Raw genomic sequence first — 17,035 nt, 5'->3', positions numbered from 1 at the left:
GGGGACGGAGCTGTGGAAAGGCGGCGACACCAGACGAGGGGGTGCTCGCGTCGTGCAGGAAGCTGCACCCGAGGGAGGCCGACAGCGCGACCTGGCCGAGGTGGAGACGCTCGTCGCACATAATAAAGATCCTCTATACCCCGAGCATCAGCAACCCCCTCCTGTTTCCCCCCGCGCTGAGATAGTGCGACCAAGGGGGCCCCTTTCCCACCCCCTGCCAGACACTGTCCGCGAGGTCCGCGGAGTTGCGGCGCCATCGCCGCTCCGCGTCTCATCACCAGACGGGTAGGCGCGACCCGGTCTCGGCCTCAGGCCCGCCTCATTCTTGGGGGTATTCTTTTCCTTGGTTTTGGGTATGTGTTGTCGGCGCCGTCTGTGAGGTAGAATTGTATAAGTGTTGCCGTGTGCTCGGTAGTCGGTATTAGCTCTGCATTGTGTTTTCGCTTTTATATTTGCTTTTTGTGTAAATGGAATTGTGTTTTTTCTGTGTGCTTTTGGTGGAATTGAATATGTGTGCTTCCCGTGTGCCGCGAATAAATGTGCTTTGTGTTGAACTGTTTCCCGCTTCGCTTCGTCATTTCTCCCATTGAATCCTCATCTTGCTTCACGTAAAGGGTTGGTAGTGGGCTGAATACGCCCGATAATTAATCGAACCGTCGAGGTCGACGATAACACCGCTCGGTTATTCTGATAGTACGGAACGGGTCGCTTAAGTGGCCCGTGTCCGAAGTCGACCTGCGGCGAGGTGCGATCGCCCGGTCTACCCTCCGCGTGGGTACTTAGATAGGTCGAATTTGGCGAGCAACCCTATCCCACGCGGGGGCTGATTGGCTCGATCGCGGTGAGACCGAAAGGTCCACCCGTGACTGGTTCCCGGCGTTAGTCCGAGAGGGTCACGACTGGATTGTCCGTCCGGTGGGCGACGTGCCGCGATTCGAGTTACGTGGCCGTCCGCACGCCGGCGGGCGCGAATACCGCAACACTGGTGTCAGGTCGTGCGATACAAATTCATCGCCCTCCTCGCGGCACTGGTATCGGAGAACAGGAAAACGGGCTCTCCTGTCTCCGGCTAAATTCACGGGAATCGGTCCAGGGGTGAGAGAAGCGACCCCCGATTCCCTCCAAATTACGAGCGAGCAAATTAACCCTTCACGAGAAGCAAGATGGCGTCTCAAGGCGAGCGGGAGCCGGGGGTATTAGAAATGGATGTAGAATGTGTAGGATCCATGGTCCAGGATGGAATCCCCGAGCAGGAAATGTTGATTGTGCAGGAACACGGACTCGCCCAACTGAACCCAGGGCCCGAGGTGGGTGCGGCAGCGGCCGCGGTGTATGACACCTCCCCCCCCCTCTCCACCAAAACCCTTCCCCAACCCTTGCCGAAACGGCTCAGCTGAGTGCATCCAACATGGCCCAGCTATGTGCCATGCTGGCGGCAATGAACACCAAGATGAATGCGAAAATGATCGAAAAAATGGATGCAAATACAAACGAAATGAAAGGCATGAACAAACAAATGATCGAAAAAATGGATGCGAATATGAAAAACGAAATGAAAGGCATGAACAAACAAATGATCGAAAAAATGGATGCGAATATGAAAAACGAAATGAAAGGCATGAACGAAAAGATGGATGCGAATACACAAAAATTGGATGCGAATACACAACAAATAAACGGAATGGAAGCAAACATGAAGGAAGAAATGAAAAAGTTCCGGGGTGAGATGCAGAACATGGGCCGATGCCTGCAGGCGGGCATGAAGGCCGTGACAAAGGAAATAATAGTTGAGACAAGGGAGGTAAAGGGTGAAGAGTTGGCAGAGACACGGGAGATAGAAAAAATAGAGGAAAGACTACACGAGGAAGACGGGGTAAGTGACGCACACACACACACAGAGGTAGTGGAGGATAATGGGGGTGAGCTGGCGGACTGGGTAGAGACCCAGTGCGAGCACCTGGATGACCTCCTCCAGGAACGAGGGGAGGGAGTATGCCCCCTTGAGGCGAGTCACGACCAGGTGAGTTCGGTCGTGCTTTGCGAGGTTGAGGGGACGGGTGCTGTGAACGGGTGCACGGAGAGCTTGGGGGGTATAGAGGCCCCAGAGACCCTTGTGGGGACACGAATCCCCAGTGTGGTTGTCCCTGTGTGTGTGGTGCAAGGCGTGAGTGCGTCCCCGTGTGTGGAAGCGACCCCGTGTGTGAGTGGTGTGGTGGCGATGGTGCCAGAGTGCGTGCTTCCCAGCACGCCGGGTGTGGATGGGGCACCGTGTGTGAGTGAGGCCATGTGTGTGAGTGAAACGGCCAGTATGAGTGAGGCACCACGTGTGAGTGGTGTGGTGGCGATGGTGCCAGAGTGCGTGCTTCCCAGCACGCCGGGTGTGGATGGGGCACCGTGTGTGAGTGAGGCCGTGTGTGTGAGTGAAACGGCCAGTATGAGTGAGGCACCACGTGTGAGTGGTGTGGTGGCGATGGTGCCGGAGTACGTGCTTCCCAGCACGCCGTGTGTGGATGAGGCACGGAGTGTGAGTGAGGCACCGCGGGTTAGTGCCCCCGCGTGTGTGGGTGAGGCACCGTGTGTGGAAGCGACACCGTGTGTGAGTGAGGCCGTGTGTGTGGATGAAACGGCCAGTATGAGTGAGGAACCGCGGGTGAGTGCCCCCGCGTGTGTGAGTGAGGCACGGTGTGTGGATGAGGCACCGCGGGTGAGTTCCCCCGCGTGTGTGAGTGAGGCACGGAGTGTGGATGAGGCACCGCGGTTGAGTGCCCCCGCGTGTGTGGATGAGGCACGGAGTGCGAGTGAGGCACCGCGGGTGAGTGCCCCCGCACGCGTGAGTGAACGGCCGTGTGCAAGGTCGCTGTGTGTAAGGGAGACCGTGTGTGTGAGAGAGCGGTATGAGAGGGAGATGTCGGTTGGCATGCGGGAGCACGCAGCCGCGTCTCCCGGTGTGAATGTGATGGAGTGGACTGTGTGCGTCGTAACACGCAGGTGTGCGTGGGTCGAATGGCGACGACGGCGACATGGGAGAAACGAAAGCCGAGTAGCGGCTGTAGTTGTTTCGGGGACCGTGCCGGGTTCACCCAGCAGTGAGCACGCGGTCCGTGCTGTGCAACGCACGAGACCACCACGTGCTCGCTTGCGAGAGTGAAGACCCGGTCCGGAAACGCACGCGGTGGATTTGCCGATCCCGCGGACGGACAAAGTTTAGGCAGGTAAATGGATTTGGACCGGACGGGTTCTCCACGCGATCGTGTGTGTTCAGCTCCAACGGGCAAAGCACATGTGTTCGCGTGGGAAACCCCTCGAGACGTGGGGCTTGTGTTTTTTTTGCGCACGGTGACGTCATGGCTGCACGTGTGGTTGGAATCCGGCAGGAGGGGTATCTCTGCCGGATGGTCCCGTCCAAGGAGGGACGAGGAACACGTGCAGCTGCATGACGTCACGGGCAGGTGCAAAGTGCGCGAGCTCTGAGTTGCCGCGCAGGTGCTGCGCATGGGAAAAAAAAAAAAAGCAAGCCTCACTTTCGGGTGTACAGGATTCCTGGGCAAGGGGTGAAAGACCCCCTTACCCTGGGCACAGGATGGAAACTAGTTAGGGGGAAGGGTTAGCTTAGTTAGACCGACTTCATGGGGCAGGGGTAAGTCCTCATGGAGTCCGTGGAATGGATTAGTTAGAGGGATTGTAGCCAGATTTAGGTTGGGAAATAAAATGATTGATTTGGAGACAGAGACAGACTTTGGATGTGTAGTGGGGACGTAGCTTAGCTACGTAGTGTTAAAAGGAACGTGCTGTAGTTTAAGGGACGACGTGGGAGCACGAGTTAGTTAGGGGAGGTAGTTAGAAGGATGGCAGAGTTCAGCGGTGTGTGTGTTGAAGAGTTGTTGGTGAGTTGTGAGGTGAGTACTTGGTGAGTGAGTGAGGCCAGCGGGTCTGTGTGTATGGAGCGAATGGGGAATGCATGGTGCGATGAGCGATTGGGGGGAGGAGTGACTCCCGCCCAAGGGACCCCGGGGTCAGAGTAAAGTGAGTTAGGGGGTTAGTCAAATTGAAAAATGGAGGTCGTTTTGTTGTTGGTGGGTGTGTAGGCTCGAAACCCGTTTGGAGGGGTGCAGGAGCCCTGTTGACGGGCTTGGGAGCGTGGCTGCGAAAGGTGAGTATCGCTGAGTGGGTACCCCGGGCACCAGGCTAGTCGGCCGCGGTAGGCCATGGGCCCATGGGGGGCCGGGATAGAGTAGTGGGCACGGGTGCGCCTGCTTGGTGCGGGGGCCCGGAGCGCCATTGGCCGCGTGGGCAGTGTTGTGGGCACGGGTGACCCTCGGAAAGGGGCCCGGGAGGCCAGCCTGCCACGTGTGCGTTTCAGGGGAGGTGCCATGGGGGGCACTCCCCGGTGTTAGGGAGCTGGTAGGCTCGGAGGCAGTGTAGTGCCCGGGGGTGCCATAGCGGGAGAATCGGCAGAGGGTCGTGCCTGCCAAAGGGAGCCACGTGTCCCAGCCAGGAGACCGTGTGAGGGCACGGAGCGAAAATTGGGGGGCGAGGCCCGAAATTGTGAGGACACCAACATAGGCGACGGGAATCTGGGTTGTTAGAACCAATAGTTTAAGCGAGAGGCGCTTGTTGAAAGCCCCGGGGTAGTTTAACAGTTAAATGGTTAGGGTAGATTAGGAGATGTACCCCTCCGCACCATCCATCCCCTCGCTGTCGTTGTGGGCCGCTGGACCCACTTTGGTTATAGATCGCCGAACTCTGGGGAGGCCATTCTGAGGCTTCGTTGGGCCTCGACACAGGACGTTAGCTCTCCCTTATTCCCCTCCGGGAAGGGAACGTAGGGGTTGGGAGTAGGCTAGGTGACAGGATAGGTTAGCCGAACAAGGACGATCAAGGGGGTTAGGGGACGATTTATAGTGGGGAAGTAAAAATAAAAACAACAAAAAAATAAGTTGGGGCTAAATTGGGGTTTGACAAATTAAGGGAGTGGGTATGTACAGTGACAGGCAAAGGCGATAGGTTGGGAGGGAGACAGGTAGGTAGGTCCGAGCCCGCCTTCCGAGTGGCCAGCACCACCGCACCCCCTCCACCAACCTCCACTGAACGGCAAAGGCTGGCCAGCTTCATCGGCTGGCCGTGTTTTGCTTCAAGGCGGAGGCCGGCCAACTTCATCGGCAGCTGTGTGCTGCAAGGCCTGTGCCGGCCGGATCATCTGCAGCTGTGGTGCTTCAAGGCCTGTTCCGGCCAGTTCGTCTGCCGGCTGTGTTTGCCTGCAGCGGCCTTCTTCTGCGGGCTGTGTTTGCCTGCTGCCTTTGCCATGCCATGCCCACTGCCCACTGCCCACGTTCACCAGCCCCGTTCAATTTTTGCTTTGCCCCCCCTGTTCATTTCCATGTGCGCCAGGATCAAGGCAACAGTTTGCCAGCTGCGAGAACTGCCCTGTTGGCAGCTACAACACGGGCCTGCAGTGGCGGCCCGTGCACCGTGTTTGTGTTCATCCATCCATTCGTTGTGCTCATTGCGTGTGCCACTTGAGCTGGCACGGAGACTGCGTTTGTGCAGCCTATGCACCGTTGTGGTTCACTGCGTTCAGTTCAAAAAGGGAAGGTCTTGGACTGCGTGTGAGCAGCCAGCCACGTTCCCTGTCACCTGCATTGTTTGAGCCAGAGACTGCATGTGGGCAGCCTGGCTCCCTGCTAACTGCTTTTCTTTTGCAGAGTTCAATGATCCTGGGCCATGGTTTAGTGTAAAATTTGTAAGTTAAGGTTAAGATGTACTGTAAATATGAGTGCGCCCCCGGCATGTATGTCTTAGCGCCGGCAATTTTATTTAAGTCGTCCGTGTGAGTGAGTTTGTTTAGATAGTTACGCAGCCCTCAGGTTATTTATTTTGGGGACACGAATACCATGAATGTCGCACTCAGGGATCCGTAGGTAAAATGTACTAGGGGAAAACTACACATGATGGCACACGAAAATTTGACGACTCAGGACGAGTCTGTAAAAAGGGAAGGGGGTAGTGTTGTGGTTACCAAATTCGCAAACCACCATTCAGGTCCCTTAGGTGAGGTATCTCGGCAAGTATATGTGTAGTTAGGCCCAAACCCGTTGTCTAGTGGGAATACATGTCATTTATGCGTGCTGCGACTCTTCAGAATAGCCGTTTTTCTTTTACTATCTTTAATTTGGACCAACCGCCATGATTACCACCACAATCACAACATCAACCACCAACCACAACGCCGCTTCACCACAACCGCCACGACCTTCACGTCACACCTCGCAACCGTAGCATCGCCACCGTTCTTGCCCCGCTGTGGGTACCGGTGTTGGACTCGTGCAGGGCGCGCATCGAACAGCGTGTACAAAATCACGGATTTTGTGCTTCAAAAACGGATCAAAAACGACACACGCCCACTTTTTGCCGTCCAATCGGTGAGCGAGGGGCGATTTGGCCCCGCCTCCAGGACGATCGATATATGCAAATTTGTGGATCAAAAAGCCTTCACGCCCACTTTTTCTCGGACCAATGGGGAGCGAGGTGAAAGGTCAAAGGGAGGGGGTCAAAGGCGAAGCTACGGGGGGATAAAAGGACCGTGTTCGTCAGTCAGGAGAGTCGAGAAGGGGAGAGTCCAAAGAAGAGTCCAAAGAAGAGTCCAAAGAAGAGTCCAGAGTCGGAGAGTCCCGAGGCGGAGAGGCGGAGAGTAGGAGAGTCGGAAGCAGAGGGTCAAGACTTCGCGGGCGGTGGAGCTGCTCGTCGTGTGCGGAACGGAGGGGACGGAGCTGTGGAAAGGCGGCGACACCAGACGAGGGGGTGCTCGCGTCGTGCAGGAAGCTGCACCCGAGGGAGGCCGACAGCGCGACCTGGCCGAGGTGGAGACGCTCGTCGCACATAATAAAGATCCTCTATACCCCGAGCATCAGCAACCCCCTCCTGTTTCCCCCCGCGCTGAGATAGTGCGACCAAGGGGGCCCCTTTCCCACCCCCTGCCAGACACTGTCCGCGAGGTCCGCGGAGTTGCGGCGCCATCGCCGCTCCGCGTCTCATCACCAGACGGGTAGGCGCGACCCGGTCTCGGCCTCAGGCCCGCCTCATTCTTGGGGGTATTCTTTTCCTTGGTTTTGGGTATGTGTTGTCGGCGCCGTCTGTGAGGTAGAATTGTATAAGTGTTGCCGTGTGCTCGGTAGTCGGTATTAGCTCTGCATTGTGTTTTCGCTTTTATATTTGCTTTTTGTGTAAATGGAATTGTGTTTTTTCTGTGTGCTTTTGGTGGAATTGAATATGTGTGCTTCCCGTGTGCCGCGAATAAATGTGCTTTGTGTTGAACTGTTTCCCGCTTCGCTTCGTCATTTCTCCCATTGAATCCTCATCTTGCTTCACGTAAAGGGTTGGTAGTGGGCTGAATACGCCCGATAATTAATCGAACCGTCGAGGTCGACGATAACACCGCTCGGTTATTCTGATAGTACGGAACGGGTCGCTTAAGTGGCCCGTGTCCGAAGTCGACCTGCGGCGAGGTGCGATCGCCCGGTCTACCCTCCGCGTGGGTACTTAGGTAGGTCGAATTTGGCGAGCAACCCTATCCCACGCGGGGGCTGATTGGCTCGATCGCGGTGAGACCGAAAGGTCCACCCGTGACTGGTTCCCGGCGTTAGTCCGAGAGGGTCACGACTGGATTGTCCGTCCGGTGGGCGACGTGCCGCGATTCGAGTTACGTGGCCGTCCGCACGCCGGCGGGCGCGAATACCGCAACAATATATATATATATATATATATATATATATATATATATATATATATATATATATATATATGTATATATATATGTATATATATATGTATATATGTATATATATATGTATATATATATATATATATATATATATATATATATATATATACATACATACATACATACATACATATATATATATATATATGTATGTAGCCTAATATATACATATACCTACATACATACATATATATCGAGACTAATAAAAGGGTGTGTGTGTGTGTGTGTGTGTGTGTGTGTGTGTGTGTCTCTTCCATAACTCCAAAACAATAAAACCTAGCAGCTTGAAACTTTGAATGCATACTAAGAAAACTACAAGGAAGTGGAAGAGTGAAATTTGGGTGTTTGGGTTCATTAGAACACCCCTTTTGAAGGTAATTAATGTCCTTATTTGATTATATCCTTCATCAGGCGATCCTCAACCACCTCGCTGTTTGGGGTCTAAATGCGTTTCCTGGGTAACCTCGCTGGGGTCTGAAGCTGCCATGTTTTTTGGCCTGCTCAACCATGCTTTGACTTGCATCAGGCCGCAATGATTTCTTCACGATAAAGTTTTTTTTTTTTTTTTCCACTTTCCTCACTCATATTATCGAATGCCTGTTCATTATAGCTACTAATCACCGGGTATATTGCAGCTTCTCAACGCCTGGAGACGAGAGCGTTCGAGGCTTTATTTAATTTGCGTATCTGAATAACCGAGAGAATTTCTTAAACTAAGCATGATGACAAAATGTGAGCTCCAGATTTGAAAGTATCAGCAGTTCCAACTCCAAAAAAAAGTGTTGATTATTCCGAAAAAAAAGTGTTGAAAAAGCGGATATTGCATGGGCGTTTCCGGGTGCATAGTTGGATTGACGGCAATTAGTAATCGCATCCCAAGTCAGGCGTTCCGTTGGAGTGCTTGATTGAGTGCTGAAGCCACTTACCGAGCTGTACAGTACAGTTCATGTCCCGATCGGGATGTACAGTCGACAGTTAATCCAAGGTAGAGGTACGTATACAGCACATACAGATGTGGTACATATGGGTAGATTTAGATCTGTACAGACTCTACGTGGGTGTGTGGGCATGCTATGCTTGTTACTGTGCCATGGTAGCAATGTTTCATCCCGTGTCTTATGGAGTTTTATCAGGTTTTCCTTTGTCCTCGCGCCCGTTTCTAAAACATTTGGTTATTGGATTTGCTTTATGAAGGTTATGCGTTTCCCTTTGTGAGTTTCAAAGCAAAATATATTTGATGACGCCCGATTTCTGGGCCATTTGCCATATTAGCGCGATTTCTAAATTACCAAGTCAAATTTCACAAATTCCAAATGTCACACGCAGCTGTTTATAAAGAATAATGTTTGTGAACATCTCCCTAAAACATCTCCATCAGTGTGACCACTCCTCATTTTCATAAATGCCAAGGTGAGCCAATGAAACAAGCCAAGAATTCACAAGGTTTCGGAAAAGCGATGATAATAAAAATCCTATACGCCAAGAAAACCTATAGAAAACCAAGACGCCAAGGTGAACAACGAATAGTCAAGATCTTGTGAAAAAAGTCAAGGAGTGGTCACACTGATCTCCATATGTGTCTGGACGGTGGTTATGTCTTGGCGGGATTTGTTGCCGGACATGTCCGGATGGGAGGTTGTCTCCGGACGTGTCCGGATGGGAGTTTGTCGCCGCACGTGTCCTGATGGGAGTTTGTCGCCGGACGTGTCCGGATGGGAGTTTGTCTCCGGATGTGTCCGGGCCGTGTTTATGTCTGGACAGGAGTTTGTCTCTGGACATGTCCCGGCAGTGTTTGTCTGTGGGTGGTATTTATAGTTTGGCCGGTAGAAAATGGATTTCAGACACTATTTTGTTTCCGTCTTCACTATTATTCGATGCAGAATCATTTTGATGAGACAGTATGAATCGTAATTGATGCTCCACCACACGTCTGCCTTCCCTTCCTCTCACCTCTCACTGCCTTCCCTCCCCCCACCCCTGCCTCACTCTCCCTCCTCCTCTCTCTTTTCCCCTCCCTCCTCTCTCTTTTCCCCTCCCTCCTCTCTCTTTTCCCCTCCCTCCTCTCTCTTTTCCCCTCCCTCCTCTCTCTTTTCCCCTCCCTCCTCTCTCTTTTCCCCTCCCTCCTCTCTCTTTTCCCCTCCTTCCTCTCTCTTTTCCCCTCCTTCCTCTCTCTTTTCCCCTCCCTACTCTCCCTTTTCCCCTCCCTCCTCTCTCTTTTCCCTCCCTCCTCAGTCTGTTCCCCTCCCTCTTCTGTCTTTTCCCCTCCCTCCTCTCTCTTTCCCACATATGTCTGTCTGTCTCTGTCTCTCTCCCTTCCTTACACCCACCTCCCGCAGTATATTGCAACGCTTGTTGAGGCATCGCTGTCCCACCAACCCAATTCCTTGCTCTTCCCCTCTTCCTAGCCCCCCCCCCCCACCTTACTCCCACTCACTCCTCTCTTCTCTTCTTCCTCTCTCTCTCTCTCTCTCTCTCTCTCTCTCTCTCTCTCTCTCTCTCTCTCTCTCTCTCTCTCTCTCTCTCTCTCTCTCTCTCTCTCTCTCTCTCTCTCTCTCTCTCTCTCTCTCTCTCTCTCTCTCTCTCTCTCTCTCTCTCTCTCTCTCTCTCTCTCTCTCACATATATGTATTGTTGCGGTTCTCTGAACCGCATGCATACTACAGGTAGGTGTCCCAAGACAGTTATTCCATTATTATACATGACGTGTAGCTAATCCCCTTCCTTTTGTTTAGCGGGACAACAAGGGAGTGTGTTGCGATGACCTAATAGCTAGGGTTGCTTAAATCATTTTCTTCTTCATTTCATCCATACTCTTCTTCTTTTCTGATCATTCCAGAGGTAAATCAGCCACGTGCGCCTTCGCTGTAAGGTGGGGCCTCGTGGAGATCAGAGCATGTGGTTCCGCGGTGAAGGATCTGCTGCACAGATATCCTCATTCCCGGGTGAGCCCTAAACCCGGCGTGTGCGGCGAGTCATGTGTGCTTGGCAGTGCTGAGTTGTCGAATCGAGCTTCCGATGATCTGGGGAGGATGGCCGGCTGCATTGAAAAGGCATGCGAATGGGTGCCTCTTAAGAGGCTGCACGAATGGTGTTTTTCACAACATAGGAAACAGCCAGCACGACGCCCACACTGCACGAAACGCATACGGCGGCCGATAAAGACGACTCCACGCCATGTTTGGCGGGATGCGAGTGTGCGGAATATAGGCGGCTTGTCCCTTTTCAACCTCAATATCCGACACATATTGGTGTTCACCCCACGCACACGCAAGCGGAGTCATGTGAACGCGAGCGCTGGCCACGTGCGTAATGGCGGAACCGCACACACTGTATGGAATGTGCTCGAAAGCAGACACGTACGCCACTCGTGAAACGTGCATGGATTTATCCATGGCGATGTACCTTCGGTCCTCGCTGGCAGCAGCGGATTCTCCACGGGTGGTGAACGTCTTCTCATCTCTACGGCCAGCAAAGCTGCGATCGAGCCGGGGAATGTACAGTGCGGGCCACGTTGGCACGCGCGGAGCGAGCGCGTTGATCGATGCTGGTCGAATGCCCAAGCGGGCATGCGGGATCCTCGACCAGTTGCCCGGGCACGGCCCGGGGGTTTTTGCAGGACGATTCGCGTGCCAATTTCGGTGTGGGCAATTCGTGTCATGTCGTGGGGTCGGAGCAAAATATGTTCACTGTCTGGGATGGCCTTGCCGGAAACGAAGTGAGGCAGTTTCCGGCAAAAGTTGGCGGGCCACGTGAGGGGTCGCGGACAATCAGAGCGCCCGATTCAGGTGATGACGTTTTGATTCAGCATGGCCCCTCCCCCCCGAGCTGCGGGTCCTATAAAGGTCGGGGCAGTCTCTCTTGCCTCTTTCTCTTTCTCCACCTCACCTCATCGACACCACCACGACCCACCTCCCACTGTCGGGACTCCGCCTCCTCATCTCCGCCCACACGACGTCGTCGACCCCACCTGCCTACCTAGTCCCGCCTACTACTCCACCCTCACACTCTGGACTCCACCCCTTCTCGACTCAAGGTCCTCCTTTACGATGCCCAATTCCTGGTTCTAAACTCCCTCTTCATCAGGTTTTCTGTGTATGTGTGTGTGCGTATGTGTGTCTTGGTGCCTGTCTGCCTAAGTAAGACCGCAGAAGATCGTTATTGTTATTATTGTTATTATTTTTGTGTTGTCTGCTCTGTTGTCTGTGCCACTTTTGTAAGTTGACTGACTGTAAATAAATAATTATTAGGAAAGTTCCCTGCTCGTTTTTGTCTTTTCTTTCATTGATCCAGCATGGTCCGAATCCTAGTTTAGCCGGGACTTTATTCCCAACGATCTGTTCCTTTTAGCCGGTATGTCCTTGGCAGCGTCACTCGGCTGCATCCGATCCGGTAAAGTGATCTGGTCCGGTAGAGTGATCTGGCTCGGACAAGGTGTACCAAGGGCGTGTTCCCGATAATGAAACCACGTGATTAATTAGGTAACCCGATTAACCCACAGACGAGAGGACCCTCGGTCACGTGGCTGAGTTATTGACGTCCACGGTCGGTTAAGCGACCCGCCGCGTCACGGAATTATCTGTGTGCGACGGCTTTCAATTCCCGGGAGTCTGGTGGGAACCGACATAGCTTCCCCCACCTAGTGGTCTTCTCACCAGACCCCCAACAATATATATGTATATTCAATATATATGTATATTCAATATATATATATATATATATATATATATATATATATATATATATATATATATATATATATATATTCTGCCATTCAGTCAGTCACTCAGTTGGTTGGTTGGTCTGTCCATTCGGGGAGGGGCTTCTCAGTTCAGAGAGGGGTTTCAAAATCAAATCGCCCCCATTTTTTTGCTCTGTTGAGCCTCTTTTGTAAGGCTCGCACTTTCTTACACACTCACAGCTTTATCTTAATTATCATTCGATATCTGATTTCATTTTTCATGGTTGCTAAGATAGTTTAAGAGTCCATTGCAAAAAAAAACAGAAGAAAAGAAAATTGGACAAAAATTAGCATTTTTAGACAAAAATGCATTTTAAGTGAAATCAAGGCCTCCAATATGAAGTCCATTCAGACTCCCTCACGGCTTTATATTAACTATAATTAGATATCTGATTTCATTTTTATGTAGTCGCTAAGATGGTTTTAGACTCAGTTTCTGTAAAGAGTAAGAGAAATCGGACGAATATTGGTGTTTCAGACAAAAATGCAGTCTAATAGCCATTTTGAATGTATCTAGTCAGACACGATGTGAGGAGGGGGAAGGTGGGGGGACGTAGTGAAGGGGGAGAGGAGAGAGGGGGAGGAGAGGCGGGAGGGGGGAGAGGAGAGAGGGGGAGGAGAGGAGGGAGGGGGAGGAGAGGAGAGAGGGGGAGGAGAGGAGGGAGGTGGGATAGAAGAGCGAAGGTCGGGTTTCCTGCTCGGGAATTAGTTATAATCGTCACTTTGAACGTTTGTGGTCAGATGTGATGCAGGGAGAGAGGGGAGGGGGGGTCGATAATGGAGGGAGAGTAGAAGAGGAAGTGTAGGGTTCCCTGTTATGGAAAAATGAAGTTAGGGATCGAACTGTCATCCAATTATGATTTTTCATATTCCCGTGTATATATAAGGAGCTTATATAAGACGTTAGGGAAAGTAATAACTCTTTTCCAAATGTATAATTAAACAATACTTCAAAAACCTTGTATGTAATAAGTTGCATGTGCGGACGAACAATATAATCCAATATTAGTCGTTTTGAATGTATCTGGTCGGACACGATGCGAGGAGGTGGGGGTGGGGGGAGCAGTGAGGGGGGGGGGAGGAAAGAGGGGGAGGAGAGGAGGGTGTGGAGTCGAAGAGAAAGGGTATGGTTCCCTGTAAGGGAAAACTGAAATAAAGGATCGAACTCTTGTCATGTCGAGGAGTGAGTCACTCCACACCCTCTCACACCCCTACTTCCCTCCTCTCAGCTGTGTACGATCTTCTCCCCCCTCTCAAGTCAAGTCAATCAAGTCAATCAAGTCAATCCTCCCACGTCAATCAAATCAAGGCAAAAGTAAGTCTCTCCGTAGCCTCTTCCGCCCCTACCTCCCTCCTCTCCCCTGTGCAAGATCCTCTCCCCTCCCCCATCTCCCTTGTGCAACACAGAGTGCATGATGAGGGGGGAGAGGAGAGAGGAGAGGAGGGGAGGGGAGAGAGAGGAGAGAGGGGTGGGGGAGAAGTGCATGGACATGTATTCACATATTATGTGAAGGAAATAAATGGTGTAGATTACATTATTTCTGGATCTAACGAATTGCCAGCACAAATTTTGTAAAACTCCTATGTGCAGCATCTACCTTAACATGTCTAAATGTCATACATATCTATGCCCATGGGTTTCCCATGGGTGCCCTAGTATACATATTACATGTGTGACATTCCTTTTATGCCAAGTACTGAACTTGTACCAGTGAGGTGAAGAGATGTTAATAAAGAGATGATTGTCACAGACTCCCAACCTCAACATCTGGTAATGTGTATAAACCAGAAGCATAACTTGATCCTGAAGTCCTACACTCACCCTTCGTACTTTTGGTGACTTCTTTCATCTCCTGCATATCATCAGTGGTTTCCTTAGGTCCCACTGTAACACCAATGGTCTCTTTAGAATCATCCGCACCGATAGCTGTCTCCATTACAGCACCAATTGTCTCATTCGTAGCTTCTTGTTCACTCGTATCGCAACTCGAGTTCCTCTTCTGGTGCTTTTTTCTCTTAAAATTCATTTTTACCTCCGAACTTTCCTCATCGTCATCACTCCCCCACCAACTGTTCCAAACCAAGCAAGTTTCACCCTTCCTCTCAAACTCTTCTTCTTCTCTCTTCAACTTTGCTCTGAGAGAGAGAAATCAGTTGCATTTGCAAAATTATTTACAACCCAACAAAAAACAATTTGCAAAAAGGTTTTTTTTTAAACCGAACAATAATTGCAACATTATCAAAAAGGAGAAAGAAAAGTGAGTTTTTTAAAAACTTGTTTGGGGTGGCAGAACAGTGACTGTCCCATCTGTATCAAGGTTGCGAATGTTAATGATCCAATGGTGTCTTCCGAAATAAGTAGGCCGTTGTGTAATGATCCCCCTCCAGGCAAAATTTCATTCTGTATTGATGTTGCATGCATAAATAGCACTACCCTGCAGCAGTGAGTGTGAGTGATGAGGTGTAAATATGGTACAGGAATGATGAACAATGTCATTGCATTTACCTTTACCCTAATTACCTTTTGATAGCTCTCCTGATATCCACTTCAAGTTTATCAAAGCTAAGTCTGCAAGTAAATTGCTCACGTATGGTGTCATTCCATCTCTGTTTGTTTGTGGGTATCTAATAAATAGCACACGCATCAAATGGCTGGAGATTAAAATGGCCAAAAAAGAGGTTGAGGTCAAAGAAAGATGACAATGAAGGAGGATGAAGGGGTTGCACACAACACAGGAACACAGTGAGGAATGTACGAGGGTCAGTATGAAAGTAACGTACAAGGGTCATTATGAAATATGAAAGGGTTCTCAACAATACAGGAACACAGTGAGGAATGTACGAAGGTCAGTATGAAAGATGAAGGGGTTCTCAACAATACAGGAACACAGTGAGGAATGTACGAAGGTCAGTATGAAAGATGAAGGGGTTCTCAACAATACAGGAACACAATGAGGAATGTACGAGGGTCAGTGTGAAAGATGAACGGGTTCTCAACAATACAGGAACATAGTGAGGAATGTACGAGGGTCAGTATGAAAGATGAAGGGGTTCTCAACAATACAGGAACACAGTGAGGAGTGTAAAAGGGTCAGTATCTTATTGTATTTCTCACAAAACATAATTACAATGATGGTATTGTTTGGTGTACAAGTCAATACTTTCCCCCAAAATTTTGGGCTTTGATTTATACTCATAATCGACTTATCTATCTATGGCTTAAGACCTTGAATTGCTAAAATGAAAAAAAACCTGCAAATTGTCTGAAATAAATTGTACAATTGTTAATTTAAAACACACTACAGCAAGTTTCCATTTAACTTGGTGGATGCATTCCTAGAAAGTGTGTCATTAAGCAAGCCAAGATATTCCAATGGATGTGATGTTATAAGGGGGAACGGTGAGGAGGGGAGGCTTTCCCAGGGAACATTTTTTGTCACCTTCACATAACTTTAACATCACTTAACCACATATTATGGTCAAATATTAAACAAATCAATAAAGAACACAAATGAAATAAGCAAATGAACAATTTAATCAACAGTTAGAGGGGTACTCACCATAATGTATGGCTGATATTGCTCATCAGGCCAAGAAGAGGTGTGGGTGTGGAATGAAAGGATTACCTGCAGTGAGAGACAGGTCTTCGTGTCTCAGACAAACTGCTCGAATAATTTGCGGGCTGGTACGGCAAATGGGAGGTAAGCTCAGAGCGATACGGCGCTCCCATAACCCTGAATGGTCTTTTGGGTGGATCGCGCAGTGAATCTGAAATCTAGGAATCTTCGATCGAGTTATCGAACATGCCGTGGTGAATCCAGAGTGGAGAAGTCGTCACCAAGGTGCCAAGGGATGGAATGTTTAGAGCGGATTAATACGAACGCAGTATTTGTACAACGACTAATCTTGTGTTGAAAATAAAATCAAGAAGACTAATCGTGGCTGCAAAGCTAGGTGGATTAACAATGAGTGCTTGTATTACAATGTGTTCATGTTTATTATTAAGGAGTCGTGAAATGTGACAAAATGTACAGTGATGTGCTGAGTCAGCACTGATAATTTTGTAGCTTCATTTAAATACTGTCCCTCAATGTGATAATGAACACTAGCCAAACCCACGCTCCTCGCAAAGTCTCTAAAATGAGGGTTCGTTAGGACTCAATATATCCGGTGTTCACAATGTGATTTATAGGATTTCTTTACATACAATGTGTCTTGTTACATTTTTTGTGTCAAATGCACCTTCTGAGGTAGTCAGCATGTGCAGAAGAGGGTTTTACTTTGCAGACGGTGTTTTGTTTTCTAGGAGTGGCATTACGCCTCTCATTGGTGACGGTCTGTCGACGACAGACGTAATGACGTTAGCGAATGACCGATGATGTCATGACGTCATTACGCCTCTCAGTGGTGATGTCACACGTCGCTATGCAAACAAATGTAAAAATTAGAAAATCGCCAAAAATTCCCAAACCTGTCCATCTGGCACGATCTCACATAGCCAATGCTGTTCATTAGACCACAG

At 50.0% G+C, this 17,035-nt stretch overlaps 1 protein-coding gene across 6 annotated transcripts in view; it reads right to left on the bottom strand.

Annotated features, from left to right (window-relative positions):
* Positions 1-17,035, bottom strand: part of LOC147025270 (putative bromodomain-containing protein 10) — a 262,359-nt gene that overhangs the window by 129,235 nt on the left and 116,089 nt on the right. For all 6 annotated transcript variants that reach the window (XR_015059415.1, XR_015059414.1, XM_085886086.1 and 3 more), the window contains one exon: positions 14,336-14,649. Coding sequence is in view for 4 of the 6 variants with exons in the window: in XM_085886086.1 (XP_085742212.1) it covers positions 14,336-14,649 (314 nt within the window). In the remaining 2 variants the exon portion in view is untranslated. The remainder of the gene's footprint in view (positions 1-14,335; positions 14,650-17,035) is intronic.

Source organism: Eptatretus burgeri, chromosome 6 (assembly GCF_056783735.1).
Source record: "Eptatretus burgeri isolate ZD-2024b chromosome 6, Ebu_testis_v1, whole genome shotgun sequence".
In the NCBI taxonomy this organism is placed as follows: domain Eukaryota; kingdom Metazoa; phylum Chordata; class Myxini; order Myxiniformes; family Myxinidae; genus Eptatretus; species Eptatretus burgeri.
This window is presented reverse-complemented; position numbering and strand designations above follow the sequence as displayed.